The sequence below is a fragment of the Ictalurus furcatus genome, chromosome 14 (genome assembly GCF_023375685.1).
Source record: "Ictalurus furcatus strain D&B chromosome 14, Billie_1.0, whole genome shotgun sequence".
NCBI classification, from domain to species: domain Eukaryota; kingdom Metazoa; phylum Chordata; class Actinopteri; order Siluriformes; family Ictaluridae; genus Ictalurus; species Ictalurus furcatus.
Window position 1 is genome coordinate 18,843,978 of NC_071268.1, and position 13,318 is coordinate 18,857,295.

A 13,318-nucleotide genomic window follows, 5' to 3' on the forward strand; every position below is an offset into this window, starting at 1 on the left:
CAAAATTACCGTATTTTTTTCCTTAAAATTTCCTCAGTTGAAACATTTGATATGTTTTCTATGTTTTATTGTGAATAACATATGGGTTTATGAGATTTTCAAATCAATGAATTATTTACAGTTGTTTACATTTTACACAGCTTCCCAACTTTTTTGGAATTGGGGTTGTAGTAGTAGTAAATGGTAAATTTACTATAATAGTAGTAATATTAGCAGTAGTGGTGGTATTATTATTATTATTATTATTATTATTATTATTAGTAGTAGTAGTAGTAGTAGTAGTAGTAGTAATATTAGCAGTAGTGGTGGTATTATTATTATTATTATTAGTAGTAGTAGTAGTAGTAGTAGTAGTAGTAGTAGCAGCAGCAGCAGCAGCAGTAATATTAGCAGTAGTGGTGGTATTATTCTTCTTCTTATTATTGTTATTAGTAGTAGTAGTAGTAGTAGTAGTAGCAGCAGTAGTAATATTAGCAATAGTGGTGGTATTAATATTATTATTATTATTAGTAGTAGTAGTAGTAGTAGTAGCAGTAGTAATATTAGCAATAGTGGTGGTATTATTATTATTATTAGTAGTAGTAGTAGTAGTAGTAGTAGTAGCAGTAATATTAGCAGTAGTGGTGGTATTATTCTTATTATTATTATTGTTATTAGTAGTAGTAGTAGTAGTAGTAGTAGCAGCAGTAGTAATATTAGCAATAGTGGTGGTATTAATATTATTATTATTAGTAGTAGTAGTAGTAGTAGTAGTAGCAGTAGTAATATTAGCAATAGTGGTGGTATTATTATTATTATTATTATTATTATTAGTAGTAGTAGTAGTAGCAGTAATATTAGCAGTAGTGGTGGTATTATTATTATTATTAGTAGTAGTAGTAGTAGTAGTAGTAGTAGTAATAATATTAGCAGCAGTGACGGTAACAGTATGAACTTTTCTTTTGAAATATGTCTCCAGTTCCCCGGAGGAAATAGCTCTGTTGTGGGCTATTCACTACACTGCACATCAGTGGTCCTTCCGAAATGGCGGACGCCGATTCTTGGGGTGAGAAATATACAGCGCGTTTGCTGTTTATTCACACACTCGCTTTTCAGAAGAAATGTGCAGTCTGTGTAACAGCGTGTCGCTGTCTCTTCTAATGAAACGCTTTCTCCTTCCGCCCCAGATGCCGAGAGTTTTGAGCCAGAAGAGCCCATCAAGAAGGCGCCAGGGCATGACAAGTGGGAGGGCGAGGATGAGGATGAAGATGTCAAAGTTAGTAACTTAGCCTTCTGAATGCCTGCTGATCTTTTCTGCACACATTGCCGGTTTTCTTTGCCTTTATCGAGTCTGACAGTTCCTAAAGCAACCTTAACGTGTCGATCGGGTCTTCAGACCAGCTAGCAAGCCGGAGTAGCCGATTAGGCGCTTTGTTTTCCCCATCGTTAGCAGTGCTAGCTAATGTAAATGATGTTGGCGAGGAGGGATGCTGGGAGAAGCGTGTAGTAGTGACTCACTGGGACAGGGATCAGAGCAGCACGACTGAATGAGAAAGCATACATGTACTCTTAATCATATTATTCACTGTAACATGAACAGAACAGTACATCATAGTATAAGGGTCTTGAAATGTATGAGCCTGCTTTCTGGCATAAGTCATCAAACATACACTATATGGCCAAAAGTATGTGGACATCTGACCATCACACTCATATTTTGGTTCTAACCCCAAAAGTTGAAAGCACACAATTGTCTAGAATGTCTTTGTATGCTGTAGCATTAAGATTTCTCTTCACTGGGGCTAAAGGACCCAAACACATTCTAGCATAACAGTGCACCTGTGCACAAAGCGATGTCCATTGGTTAACTAGGTTAGTCTGGAAGAACTTGATTGTCCTGAACAGAGCTCTGACCTCAACCCCACTGAACACCTTCAGGATGATCTGATTGTGCACCCCAGGCATCCTCGCTGTACATTTCACCTCACTAATGCTGTTGTAGTTGAATGAACACAAATCCCCACAGCCACACTCCAAAATCCAGTAGAAAGCCTTCTCAGAAAAGTGGAGGTGATTATGGTTATGATGGTCAGGTATCCACAAACCTTTGGCCATAGAGTATATTTCCAGAAGTGCTAAAAATGTCTTCATTGACCCATAGCTCCATTTATTTGTTAAAAAAAACAAAACATGACAGACCCTGGAGTTGAATGTACATAAGTGATTTAATCTACTGTTGTTAGTGTCTCATGTAAGTTAATCCCCCCAAAAATCTGATCCAGAAACTTTTCTTGATGTGTAATGAAGTGTTAAGCAAGCAGTGTTGCTGCAGTCATTTACAGAAATAGCGTTAATGTAATTGAGAATGGAAAAAGAGGGGGAGGAAGGGGTGACTTTATTTTAATCCTGCAGTTTGTTACTGTGAGCAATAATGTAGCTGGTCAGTGTTGTAGAAGTACTGTCAATAGCCCAAAAGGTTTATATTAATGCACTCATTCTAACACATGATCAGTACAATTGTAACAACTTACACAGGGACTTGTATGGCGGATGCTTCAGATAAGCAGATTTAAAATCTGTGTGTAATTGTTGATACGGTTTCGTTTTCTTTTATGGAAAGAGCCGCCAGTGTCAGCACTTTCTAACAACTTTCTAATGCTGGTCCTTTATGCTTTCTGACATGGGAGAGTCATCAGGACATGGAGCTTTCTTGTTTCTCAGTAGCATGACAAACTACTTTTTGCCTTATTAACTTTGAAATAGATTTTAAAAAACGAGAGGCTATATCGTAAGTTATAACAGGAAATAACTTGTTTTGCAGAAGTTCAAACAATAAGTGTAACTAAAAAAGGACAAAAGGCCCAAGAGAGCAAAATTGGCCATGCTCTCAGGGAAGGAGGGGTGGCATACGTGCTATCCTGTGAGTCCCAGTGACACTAGCCAATCATGCGCATCTGTGAGCTCATGCATGGAAGTACTTACATAAGCACGAGAATTAAAAAAATAAATTTGTGTTGTCTATTCAAGTTCAAGTGGCTTTATTGTTATTTCAAACATATACAGCTGGTACCGTGCATAGTGACACGAAACAACGTTCCTCCAGGACCATGGTGCTACATAAAACAACACACTAACCACATGAGATGACACAGCACTAAATAAGATCTACACATTTTTACATAAAGTGCAAGTGCAGACGTGTGCTAACAACACAAGACAGATTCAGTAACTACTAAAACAGGACAATAGGCACAGTAAGTGACAGTGTAGCTCTGACCAGTACACAGTTTTAGTGTGGAAGTGTTTGATATAAAAGATAGTGCGAAAGAGTAACAATATAATTTATAAATGGTATAAATGTAAATATAACATGCTTAGTATTCGACAGATTAACTTATACCAAACATGGACATAGCAGTTATAGCAGTAGCAGCCAGGTAAAGTGTCTAATAGTTACATGAAATTAAAATATGATATTTACCTATATACATCTGTGTGCATTTCTTACTATATTACGTCCTCGACAGAGTTTTTTGACTGATGGTATTCTTAGTCCATGACCTAGTGAACTAGTATCAGGATGTATTTATTGATAGAGACGTCAAAGGACTTCTGTAAAACGCTCTGGTTAAGGGCCAGATGCCTTAAAAGTAAATGCATGTGTATGTGGGTTGATAGCATTTTCCTTGGAGAGTGTTACGCTGCCCCGACGTTGCATAAGCAGCAGTTTGAAAAGATGTGGTCGGCTGGCTTCACCTGCCTCAGAGGAAGCATGGGAAAGCCTCCCTGGTTGGCAGCTATCGTGTGATAGGGGAGAGCTGCCTGATGAGTGAGAATTGTCCATGTCTAAACTAGGAAGAAAATCTTGGGGGAGAAAACAAAACTTGATGTGGTCTAGAATAAATAAATAATGGTAATGTTGGCAAATTGCTGTGGTAGAAGCAAAATAAAACACTTTCAGGAGTTACTGTTCAAAGGAAAAAGGTATATTCTCCACATCACATCGCCCTGTCATGGTTTATTTCCCTATAACAGCACGTCCCGTGATATTTTATTCTTTACATCCCATACTGCCCTCATATAGATATATTTGCTTGTCTGTTTTCTCATTCAGGATAACTGGGATGATGAAGAGGAGGAAGAAGAAAAGGTGACCGAGACTAAAACAGGTGAATTAAAGTGCAATTTGACATCCTTTGAGCAATCCAGTGTTTGCTTCAGCTCACACATTTTTATCTCGTAGTTGCAGTGACAAAGCCATCAGAGAAGAAAAAACTTAGTGATAAAATCAAAGAGAAGGAGAGTTTACAAAAGAAAAAACAAGAAGAGTTTCGAAAGCAGGTGAGGAATTCATGTCATGGTGCATCTTTTCGTTCTTAAATATCTGTGTTTACTGTATTGCACCTGCATGTACTACTGGTCAGGAGCTACCATGGTCTTAATAATAACTAATGGTGCTGTAGTGTACATGTGAATACAGTAGAGAAGGAGAATGCCCAGTGATTTGTTTGTAGTGTTGTGATTTAACTTTCTGCTGTGTTGTTGGTGATGCTCATGGCATGAGGGAGTGCAGTTTTATCCCAACGCAGACACGTTTTATCTTTAGACACCGTTTTATCCTATTACTCAAACACAAATTGGAAGTAGTCTTTATTGAACAGACCACAAAACTGTCTGAGCTAGAAGGGTGTGAACGCAGTGTTCATGTTCACGTATTAGGCTCCCAGTGTAGAGACAGATAAGCCTGTGAGAACAGTATTTAGTCAGTGACTATATAAAAGCAGGAACTAGTTGAAATTGTGGATTGACTTGAGTGCAACAGCATTTGGTGTTAGAAAAACAAACAACAACATTCTGTCAATCAGGACCCCTTTTATTACAAATAAAAACAACAAATTTCTCAGCACAGTTTCATTTATGAACATATTTAGGAACATATTCAAACTGTTCACATTTTAGGATCATATATTTTTTGTGTAGACAAAATCTTGGGCTATTTATTGGAATCTGAGTGCTTTTTATTTCTAAACGTTTGATTCATATAAACATTTTTATTACAAATTTGTCAAGATTCAAGTTGATATGTTTGGTTTGGATTAAACCCATTCAAGTCACAGACTGATGACTCAATAATAAACATAATAACTTTGATTATTGTGGTATGTTTTCCAGCACTGTAGTAAATGTTTCTAAATCACAGACCCTACTTTGAAAATCATGGCTCTAAGAGATGTAAATAATTTCCCCGGTGTTGTACTCCATGTGTTAACTTCCAAATTTGATACCAGTTATTTCTTAAAAGATCAATATAATCTATTGTACGAATAAGCATTAGGTAAATATTTGTCCTTGTATCAAACCATGTAGACATTAGTTTTATAAATTGGTAATTTTACTCATTGAAAAGGGATTAGTGTATAACATTTGTTTTGTTTTTGTTTTTTTGGGGGGGGGGGTGGTTGTGTGATTGACTTCTGATGTCTGTGTTTGTGTCTGGGCTCAAATTCATTAATACAGATCATCAAAGTTCAGTCTGTCGTGTCCCAACCCGAGGGAACATAAGAAAAAAGAGTTGCTCCTAGATAAGAGTTGCTCCTAGTCTTAGGTATGCATGTATGAAGCATTTGGGTAGTCATGATCTAAAATGAGGCCCTTATAATAGAATTCATTATGGCATTAAAAGCAATGAGTGATGCTAGATGTATGGTCTTGTTCTGAGAAATGAACTCCCTAGTAATAAATATGGAACACTAAATGGAGCACTAGTAAATTGTTGTTGTTAATTGATGAGATCTATGTCTGTGGCAGATAGAGGAATCTAAAGACAGCATAGAATACACACCTGAGGAGGAGTTAGCAGAAAAACTTCGACTGAAGAAACTTCAGGAGGATTCAGATTTGGAACTAGCCAAAGATGCTTTTGGTGAGTGCTGTCTTTATTTCTCCACAGTATATTAAATGCACGCTTTATCTGTTATTATGTTAAAGATGTCGAGACATGCTCATCCACGCTTAACATACTTTTGAGGTTGTGATTTTTGTGTTTTCCCCCTTAAGGCATTGTATCGAATAACGTAACAGGAATAGATGCCATGAGCCCCTCCTCCAAAGAAGACTTTACAGAGTTTGAGCGGTTGCTGAAAGAGAAAATAAGTCTCTACGAGAAGTCAATACACTATTCCAGCTTTTTAGAGTCACTGTTCAGAGACCTATGTCTTTCATGTGAGTTTGGCTTTCATACAATGTCAGTATCTGTTTTGTGATACAGTCAGTCCTGGGGCCTGTACCATGAAGCTAGTTGAACAAACTCAGAGTGATGGGATTAGTTTCAAGTTGACAAAACCAAACCAATCCAATCATGCTTTATTGGCACTCTGACGCTGGTTATCAACATACTCTGTCAACTCAGGCTTTGATCCTTAAGCTATGATTAGTCCACAATGGCGCGTGTGCATAAACGTGTGACGTCGGCACCGAACAGCCAATAGCGTTCAAAGCAGGTGTGCATACTTCCGGCTGAAAAGCAAGAAATTATTTTGCGGATATATGAGGAATTTAAACCTACACTAACCGCAAAAAAAAGCAACACAGATGCGGCTGCCAAAGCTCTGGGACATCTGACAATTCTGATTGTGTAAATGCATAAGTTTACTTTTATAGGCTCACGATGAGAATAAACGGATTGAAAGCTTATAACCCCAACATGTTTCATGTCATTTCATTTAATATAAATGTAAATTGATTTAATTAAAAGTTTCTCTGCAAAGTGCTCTTACAGTTTGCGCTGTGGAGTTGAATTAGTTGCATCACTTATGTCACTTTGCTCACAGCTGATTGGTCCAAGTTGGGTTTGAGTTCTCTTACCCAGAACATAACCTGCCATGGAGCAGGTTAGCCATGGAGCGTGAGTTACTATTGCGGTAAACACTGGTAAAAGCTGAGCCACTTTCATGGTACCTAAAACCCAGGGATGGCACAAACTCAACTGAAACTTACCTGGCTAGCCACTTAAACCAGCTTCATGGTACAAGCCCCTGGTCAAATGTGTTTGTTTACAATTAGTCTCAGTGTCCTTACACATGTTTCAGCTGTAACGTGTAATTTGTTATAGTGGAAGTTGAAGACTTGAAAAAAATTAACAACTCACTCACAGTGTTACTCAGTGAGAAGCAGAAGCAAGAAAAGGTACGGTGTCTGGTTTATTGTGCAGTACATAAATAATCATTATATTATATCATCAATTATATGTAAGACTACTTATTTATCTGTACATTTAATGGCTGTGCAAGGGCAAATAATAAATTTATATATATATATATATATATATATATATATATATATATATATATATATATATAAAACGTATATGTGTATGTGAATCAGTATAATATGTATGCTAGCATAGCATTTCGTTCTGTAACGGATGATGTCAAATCTACAGCCAGAACGTCTTCTACTGTCACACCATCTTGATCAAAATATTTAAGATTTAAATTGTTTTGGCCCCAGGATATTTATAGTTTGCTGCCTAATTCTGTGGTGTTTTTCTCCCCCTCTTTGAACAGCAAAATAAAGGAAAGAAGAAAAAGAAAGGTGGTTTACCAGGAGGTGGTTTAAAAGCCAAGATGAAAGATGACTTTGCTGACTATGGCGAGTTTGATGGAGGTTATGTACAAGACTTTGAAGATTTTATGTGACCTCCGCTTCGTAACCCATCATATTCTTTGAGTGATGAAACATATGAAACTCTACAGCGCATGGCCTCTCCCTACAGTCAGACCCACGTCCAGAATCAAGCTAGAAAACTTGAACCACATCCCATGTAACACACTAGCCTAAGCTTAAGTGGTTTACTCTGAGAAAGACTTGAGTGAAGCATATTTCTCTGGTTTATATTGACTGTAGGACATTCTAGTGTTTGCTGTGGAAAAAAGGTCATAGTCAGGTAATGTCCTTTTGGTCAAAAATTGAAAGTTACAAAAAAAAAAATTAAATGAAAACTGACCGATGTGAAACAGAAGCTTCACAGGAAAGTGTATAAAAGAGTTGACAGTATTACTGTTTAAAAGAGCTACTTTACATTAAAATAAATTTGACATTCTATGCAAATTTCAGAAGAAATGTCTGTTATGTATTTTGATTACATTTCTGCTGTCCTTGCATTGAGACAACTATAGACATTACTGGTCACTGCTTTTGCTGAATAAGACAACACATAAAGTGATTGCCATTAAAAGCGGTATTGCTTTACGTTACGCTTTCCTTAACTGACATTTAGTTTACATGAACAGCAGCATTAATACATAACATTAACAAAATAACATACACTTGTATTATTATTATTATTATTATTATTATTATTTATTTGAATAATGATCTAACCAAACAAGCTAAATAATCAACACCTACAATAACCAGTGTTTATCCCATCAGTGAGTAAAATTAAGTCCAGAATGAATCAAAATTATTTGCGGCTGTTAACTGACAAAATTCAGAAATAAGCAACATAGTGAAAATTAATTATTGTTAATTTATGCGTGTGTATTTTTAGTCATAGATACAATAAACATCAGACAGTGCAAAATTGCAGTGCAGTATTTATTTAACAATCCAACATTAGTTAGTAACTGTATTTACATATTGTTTAGGAATGTTAAAGTTTATGGTTTGGTGATATTAATGAATACATTAATTAATTAATTATGTTAGTTAAGAGAAACATAATGTAAAGCATTACCTTAGAAGCAGTCACATGCCTATGGAAGTTGTGTAAAGAGTTTCACTTTTCTACTTCTAGGTGATCATGTATAAATCTTTCTTTAGATGCATTGAGCCTAACGTGTTGAGTATAGTGTACCAAATCTGATAAGAGCTTATTTCTACATGCAGAGATAGAGCAGTTAATGGTTGCATTCCGTTTGAATCAGAAATATGGAGCTATATTCAGTCACGTATTTAAAATATTGTGTTTTATCGTGTGTTGCAATTTTTTCTCTCACTTTTTTGCAGTGCTAATTTTGTGAACATCATGTTATGTTTGGGGTTTAACATGTTCCTTTATGCACAGTGTCACTAAACCATACAGGTGGGTATTATTACAAGAGATTTTAAGAATATTACTATTGTTACTTTGCAAATGAAGTGCATATAAGATGACATCTCATGGAACTTAGGAGTTTCCATTTTTAAAGTCTTGCGTTATGAACATTTCATGTCAGCAAAGCAAACGATAGCATTCTGCCGTGTTTTATAGAGATCTAATTTAATAAAAGTCTTCAAGAAGTAAATCCGTGTGCTCTCTTTAATGCATTTTGCAGTCAAATAATTTGGGAATTGTTGGTTCTAAAAAAAAATTGTGAATTAATTTTACTTACATTTTATTTCATGAAGTGCCATTTGGATAACATTTTACAATAGTCTATCTTATGAAACACAATGCATCGAAGATAAACACGTAACAGTGGTCAAGGTGTTGAGGTCTGCAGTGGAGTTTTATTACGACCATACTGACTCTCCTCAGATAACCTGCCAATGTCCTAATCTCGTCTTTGTTAGAAGAGGGTGATTATCTTGATCGTTCACAGAATTGCCGCTCTCTATTGACTACTTGACAAAGGGGCTAGTCTTTTCCCTATGAACCAACTTATCTCAAGTTGCTTAAAAGGTAGAAATGTTTTTTTGTTTTTTTTTAAGAAAAAAAAGCAAAGAGACTATAAAGATAAGACTTGGGGTAATTAACAGTAAAAAAGTTTCTTTAATACACCATCATCCATTGGCTGTTGTGGGGGTGGAGGTTTTGTAAGTGTATGACTAGAGCATAAGATCTTACATGTAGGGATCTTTATAGAAAAAAGGGGAGTTGGTGGTTCAGGCCACTTCATGTCACCATGGATTACAGAGCATTACATTTTTTGAGTGTGGTTTGTGCTGCAACAACTGTGATGTCCAGTTTAAAGAGCACTAGATCCGGGTCGCAGATTCTCCATGCCTTGCACTGTCCACCCTGTGAGCGCATCCACTGTTCACCTCGCAGAGCGCTGAGGCTCCAGTGTAAGGGGGGTGTTACTACAGGCGTCTGTGGCTGCTGCCCTGCATGTGCAAAACAAGCCGGGGAGAGCTGCGGAGGAATGTGGGACTACCTGGGGAAATGTGATGAAGGCTTGGTGTGTGTTTACCAGGAACCTACTGAGAGCAAGCCAGAAGCAGAGCACAAGGGGATCTGCAAGTCGGGTAACAAAGTTTCTCAATCCAGTCCTCAGGGACTCTTGGCCAGCTGGTATACAGTATGTTCTCTTAGCCAGGTAAACAGGTTCCGGAGAGTGCTTAATTACAAGATGTAGGTGCATTTCAAGTTGGTATAATAATAATCTAGTGTTATCTGTGCCCCATCAACACTAAATCTGAGCATGCCTGCTAATATTACATTTCCAATACTGTGGCAGTGGAGACATTGTAGAATAGGCAGATATAATTTATAGTTATTTACACAAGCTATCCAGTGCTGAAAAGTTTCTGGTTGGTCTCTTTAATTTTTTAGGTTGTTAAAAGATGTGCTAACATGAGGATCAATTCTTGATAAATTCATGAATTATGAACAGATAAAACATTTGAAAAAAATCCTTTCATAAAGAAACTGTACCATATAGTGATGAAATCCGGCACTGGGGCAAATACAATATCTACAGTAAGTTACAGATACAAAATGACAGATAAACTATGTAATTTGACAACACGTAATGAGACTAATGATAACTCGAGTGCCCCATAGTGCTTCATCTGTTTTTATGTTTCTGCTCTTTTTTATGGATCACATTTGTTCAGTATGTATTATTCTATTTTCAGTCATTTTATCCAGTATTAATAATCTGAGTTTGTTTCATTCATTTTGTGTGTGTGTGTGTGTGTGTGTGTGTGTGTGTGTGTGTGTGTGTGTGTCAATTCAGTACTTGAAGTCCTTGAGAGAGACGCTTGTCGTCCAGATTGTACATGGGAACTGTGTCAGGCAAACCCCAATGAAATCTGCTCAGCCAGGTGACTCCTAGTCAAACATACTATCATTAATCTTCACCAACTACTTAGGTCTGTGACAATTATTATAAAATTGTTTTAAAACCCCCACAAATATTCATTTTTATTTATAGCCGGTTTTCATTTAGCAGTTTTCACTGCCTAAAAGGCAGTCAGAAGTATACACTACCTAATTTACCTACACAATACTATTATGTAACTTATAAGTCATAAAACAAACAGAAAACACATTGTTAATCATAATGATTTGTACAACAGCTAATCATCAGCCAAAATTTCACAATTGTGACAGGTCTAAAAATAAATAAAAAATAAATAAAAATAGAGAATGATTTCATATATTGTATGCATGGAAATGTAGTCCTAACTCAACTATCTTAATTCTAAATAGTAAAATATCTGTAAAATGGTGTCAGTGTAGCCTGTTTGTCATTGCAGGTCTGTGTCAGTGGAAAAGCGTGAGTGTGGGGGTTTCTGTCAACACACCACCTGCTCCAGCTGTTTGGTTCTCAGGCGTCCAGCGTGTTCTCAGGCCTGTGCTCACACAGACCATGTCTGTCTGCATCGTTTTGGGAGGTGTGTGCACAGCCATCTGGAGGCACACAGAGAAACAGTGTGCCACCAAAACCTGCAGGTGAATACAATTAAACTGCACTTAAAGCACTTCCTTTGGCATTAACATTAAAATGTTGCATTTGTTGATGCCATGTTAAAGTTTTTAAATGTTTTTGTCCCAGCAGAGCAACAATGAGGGCTACTTCATGTGTTTGGCTCCTGCTTGTCCAAATGCAGCAGAATGAATAATTATGCATTTGTGGAGGAACTGCTCCAAAGTGATCTAGGTTTAAAATGTAGAATATTAAGGCAGCTATTTTTGATATGATTTTTTTTGTAACCTTTGTGACTACAGATGACACGTGAAAGAATAATGATGTGAATATGTTTTATGTAACACTTTTTTTTCTTCAGTTAATTCAATTTGATTTAATTCCTGTACATTTGTATTTATAATGTCCAGAACATTAGCTATATGATCAGATGTTTACATTCATACAATGCCACAATTATGACAAGTATTAAATAAAATGGATTTTTGTTCATAAATAAATGAAAGGAAATTCTAGTCATCTGTTTTCATTGTTCATATTTGACTCTTCTTTTCTTTTCGGTCCTTTCTAAGTAGGACTGATAAGATCAGATAGTAAAGTGTTAAGACACAATGTGACCTCTGAGGAAAAGATGCCCACCTGGAACAATCTCTCACACCTGGTGGGCTGTTACTGAATAACAGGTGATTTATGGAGCCGTAATAAGACGCTGATCAGCAGGGCAGGAAAAATGTCTAGACATACAATAGCAGTCTGTTCCTTTTGATGTCTGGTTTATATCACAATTCACAAGGAAATGAAATAGTTAATTCTGATAAACATGCCTGAGAAATGCAGATTTATGGGTTTATGAGGTGCAAAACAGTTGGACTGCTACTCATGATGGTGAACACAGGAAGTTCTCTGTGATCTTAGTCAATAAGCATTAAAACATTAAAGTATTGAAATCTGCTCATTTTCTGCTCAGTGTGGGTGAAAATATTTTTGGACAAAAACAAAAAAAGAATTTTTATTTTTTCTGTCATTTAGCACATGCATTAACACATATGAAGTTTTAGAAATAGTGGTGCTGAAAATTTTTTTCTGAGGTTTTCTTTCTTTCTCTTACTATAAAAACATGATGTACTGTACAACAGCATTACTGTAACACGCCCCAGCTTGCGCTCATTGTTCTCGAGATTGGCTCCGACTCGGCCCTGGCCAGGATAAAGCGGTTACTGAAGATGAATGAATGAATTATTGTAACAGTAAGAGCAACCTTTAAGTGCAGCTGAACAAAGCTGCATTATCAAAGATCAAAGCTTCATACACATTTTTATCAGCTACTATCGTCACTATCGTGATAGGAGGATTGCTGCTGTTTTTGACTGATAACAGTGGATGAAAACAAAAGCTTTAGGGTGTCTGGTACAATAAAACAGTACAACAAAGACACTAATATTAGTTCTGTTACTAATTAATATTAGTAATGTAATATTAGTTACATGTACTATTAAGAAACATGACAAAATCCTGGAAAGATATGTGTTTATTAACCCAAGTGTAAACTATTTTAGAGATTTATTCACAGAATAATAGGTCAATGGTCATGGACACATACTGCATTTTTTTTTTTTTAACATTAAACACACACACACCCCAAACCACACACAACTGGTCCTAGTTTACTGTTCGCCTGTTAGTCATATTTAGCGAACTAAACA

General features: G+C 36.4%; 2 protein-coding genes across 2 annotated transcripts; both read left to right on the plus strand.

Annotated features, from left to right (window-relative positions):
• Positions 1 to 977: 977 nt before the first annotated feature.
• eif3ja (eukaryotic translation initiation factor 3, subunit Ja) lies at positions 978 to 9,274 on the plus strand. Its single transcript, XM_053642267.1, has 8 exons — positions 978 to 1,045; positions 1,167 to 1,255; positions 4,094 to 4,148; positions 4,223 to 4,320; positions 5,788 to 5,902; positions 6,037 to 6,201; positions 7,091 to 7,164; positions 7,545 to 9,274. The coding sequence occupies exons 1-8, from the start codon at positions 1,024 to 1,026 to the stop codon at positions 7,674 to 7,676; spliced, it is 750 nt and encodes a 249-aa protein (XP_053498242.1). The 5' UTR covers positions 978 to 1,023; the 3' UTR covers positions 7,677 to 9,274.
• A 646-nt stretch (positions 9,275 to 9,920) lies between these two features.
• si:ch73-330k17.3 (IGFBP domain-containing protein) lies at positions 9,921 to 12,579 on the plus strand. Its single transcript, XM_053640900.1, has 4 exons — positions 9,921 to 10,209; positions 10,923 to 11,010; positions 11,446 to 11,641; positions 11,748 to 12,579. Exons 1-4 carry the CDS (start codon positions 9,921 to 9,923, stop codon positions 11,805 to 11,807), a joined length of 633 nt encoding a protein of 210 aa, XP_053496875.1. The 3' UTR covers positions 11,808 to 12,579.
• The last annotated feature ends 739 nt before the right edge of the window (positions 12,580 to 13,318 follow it).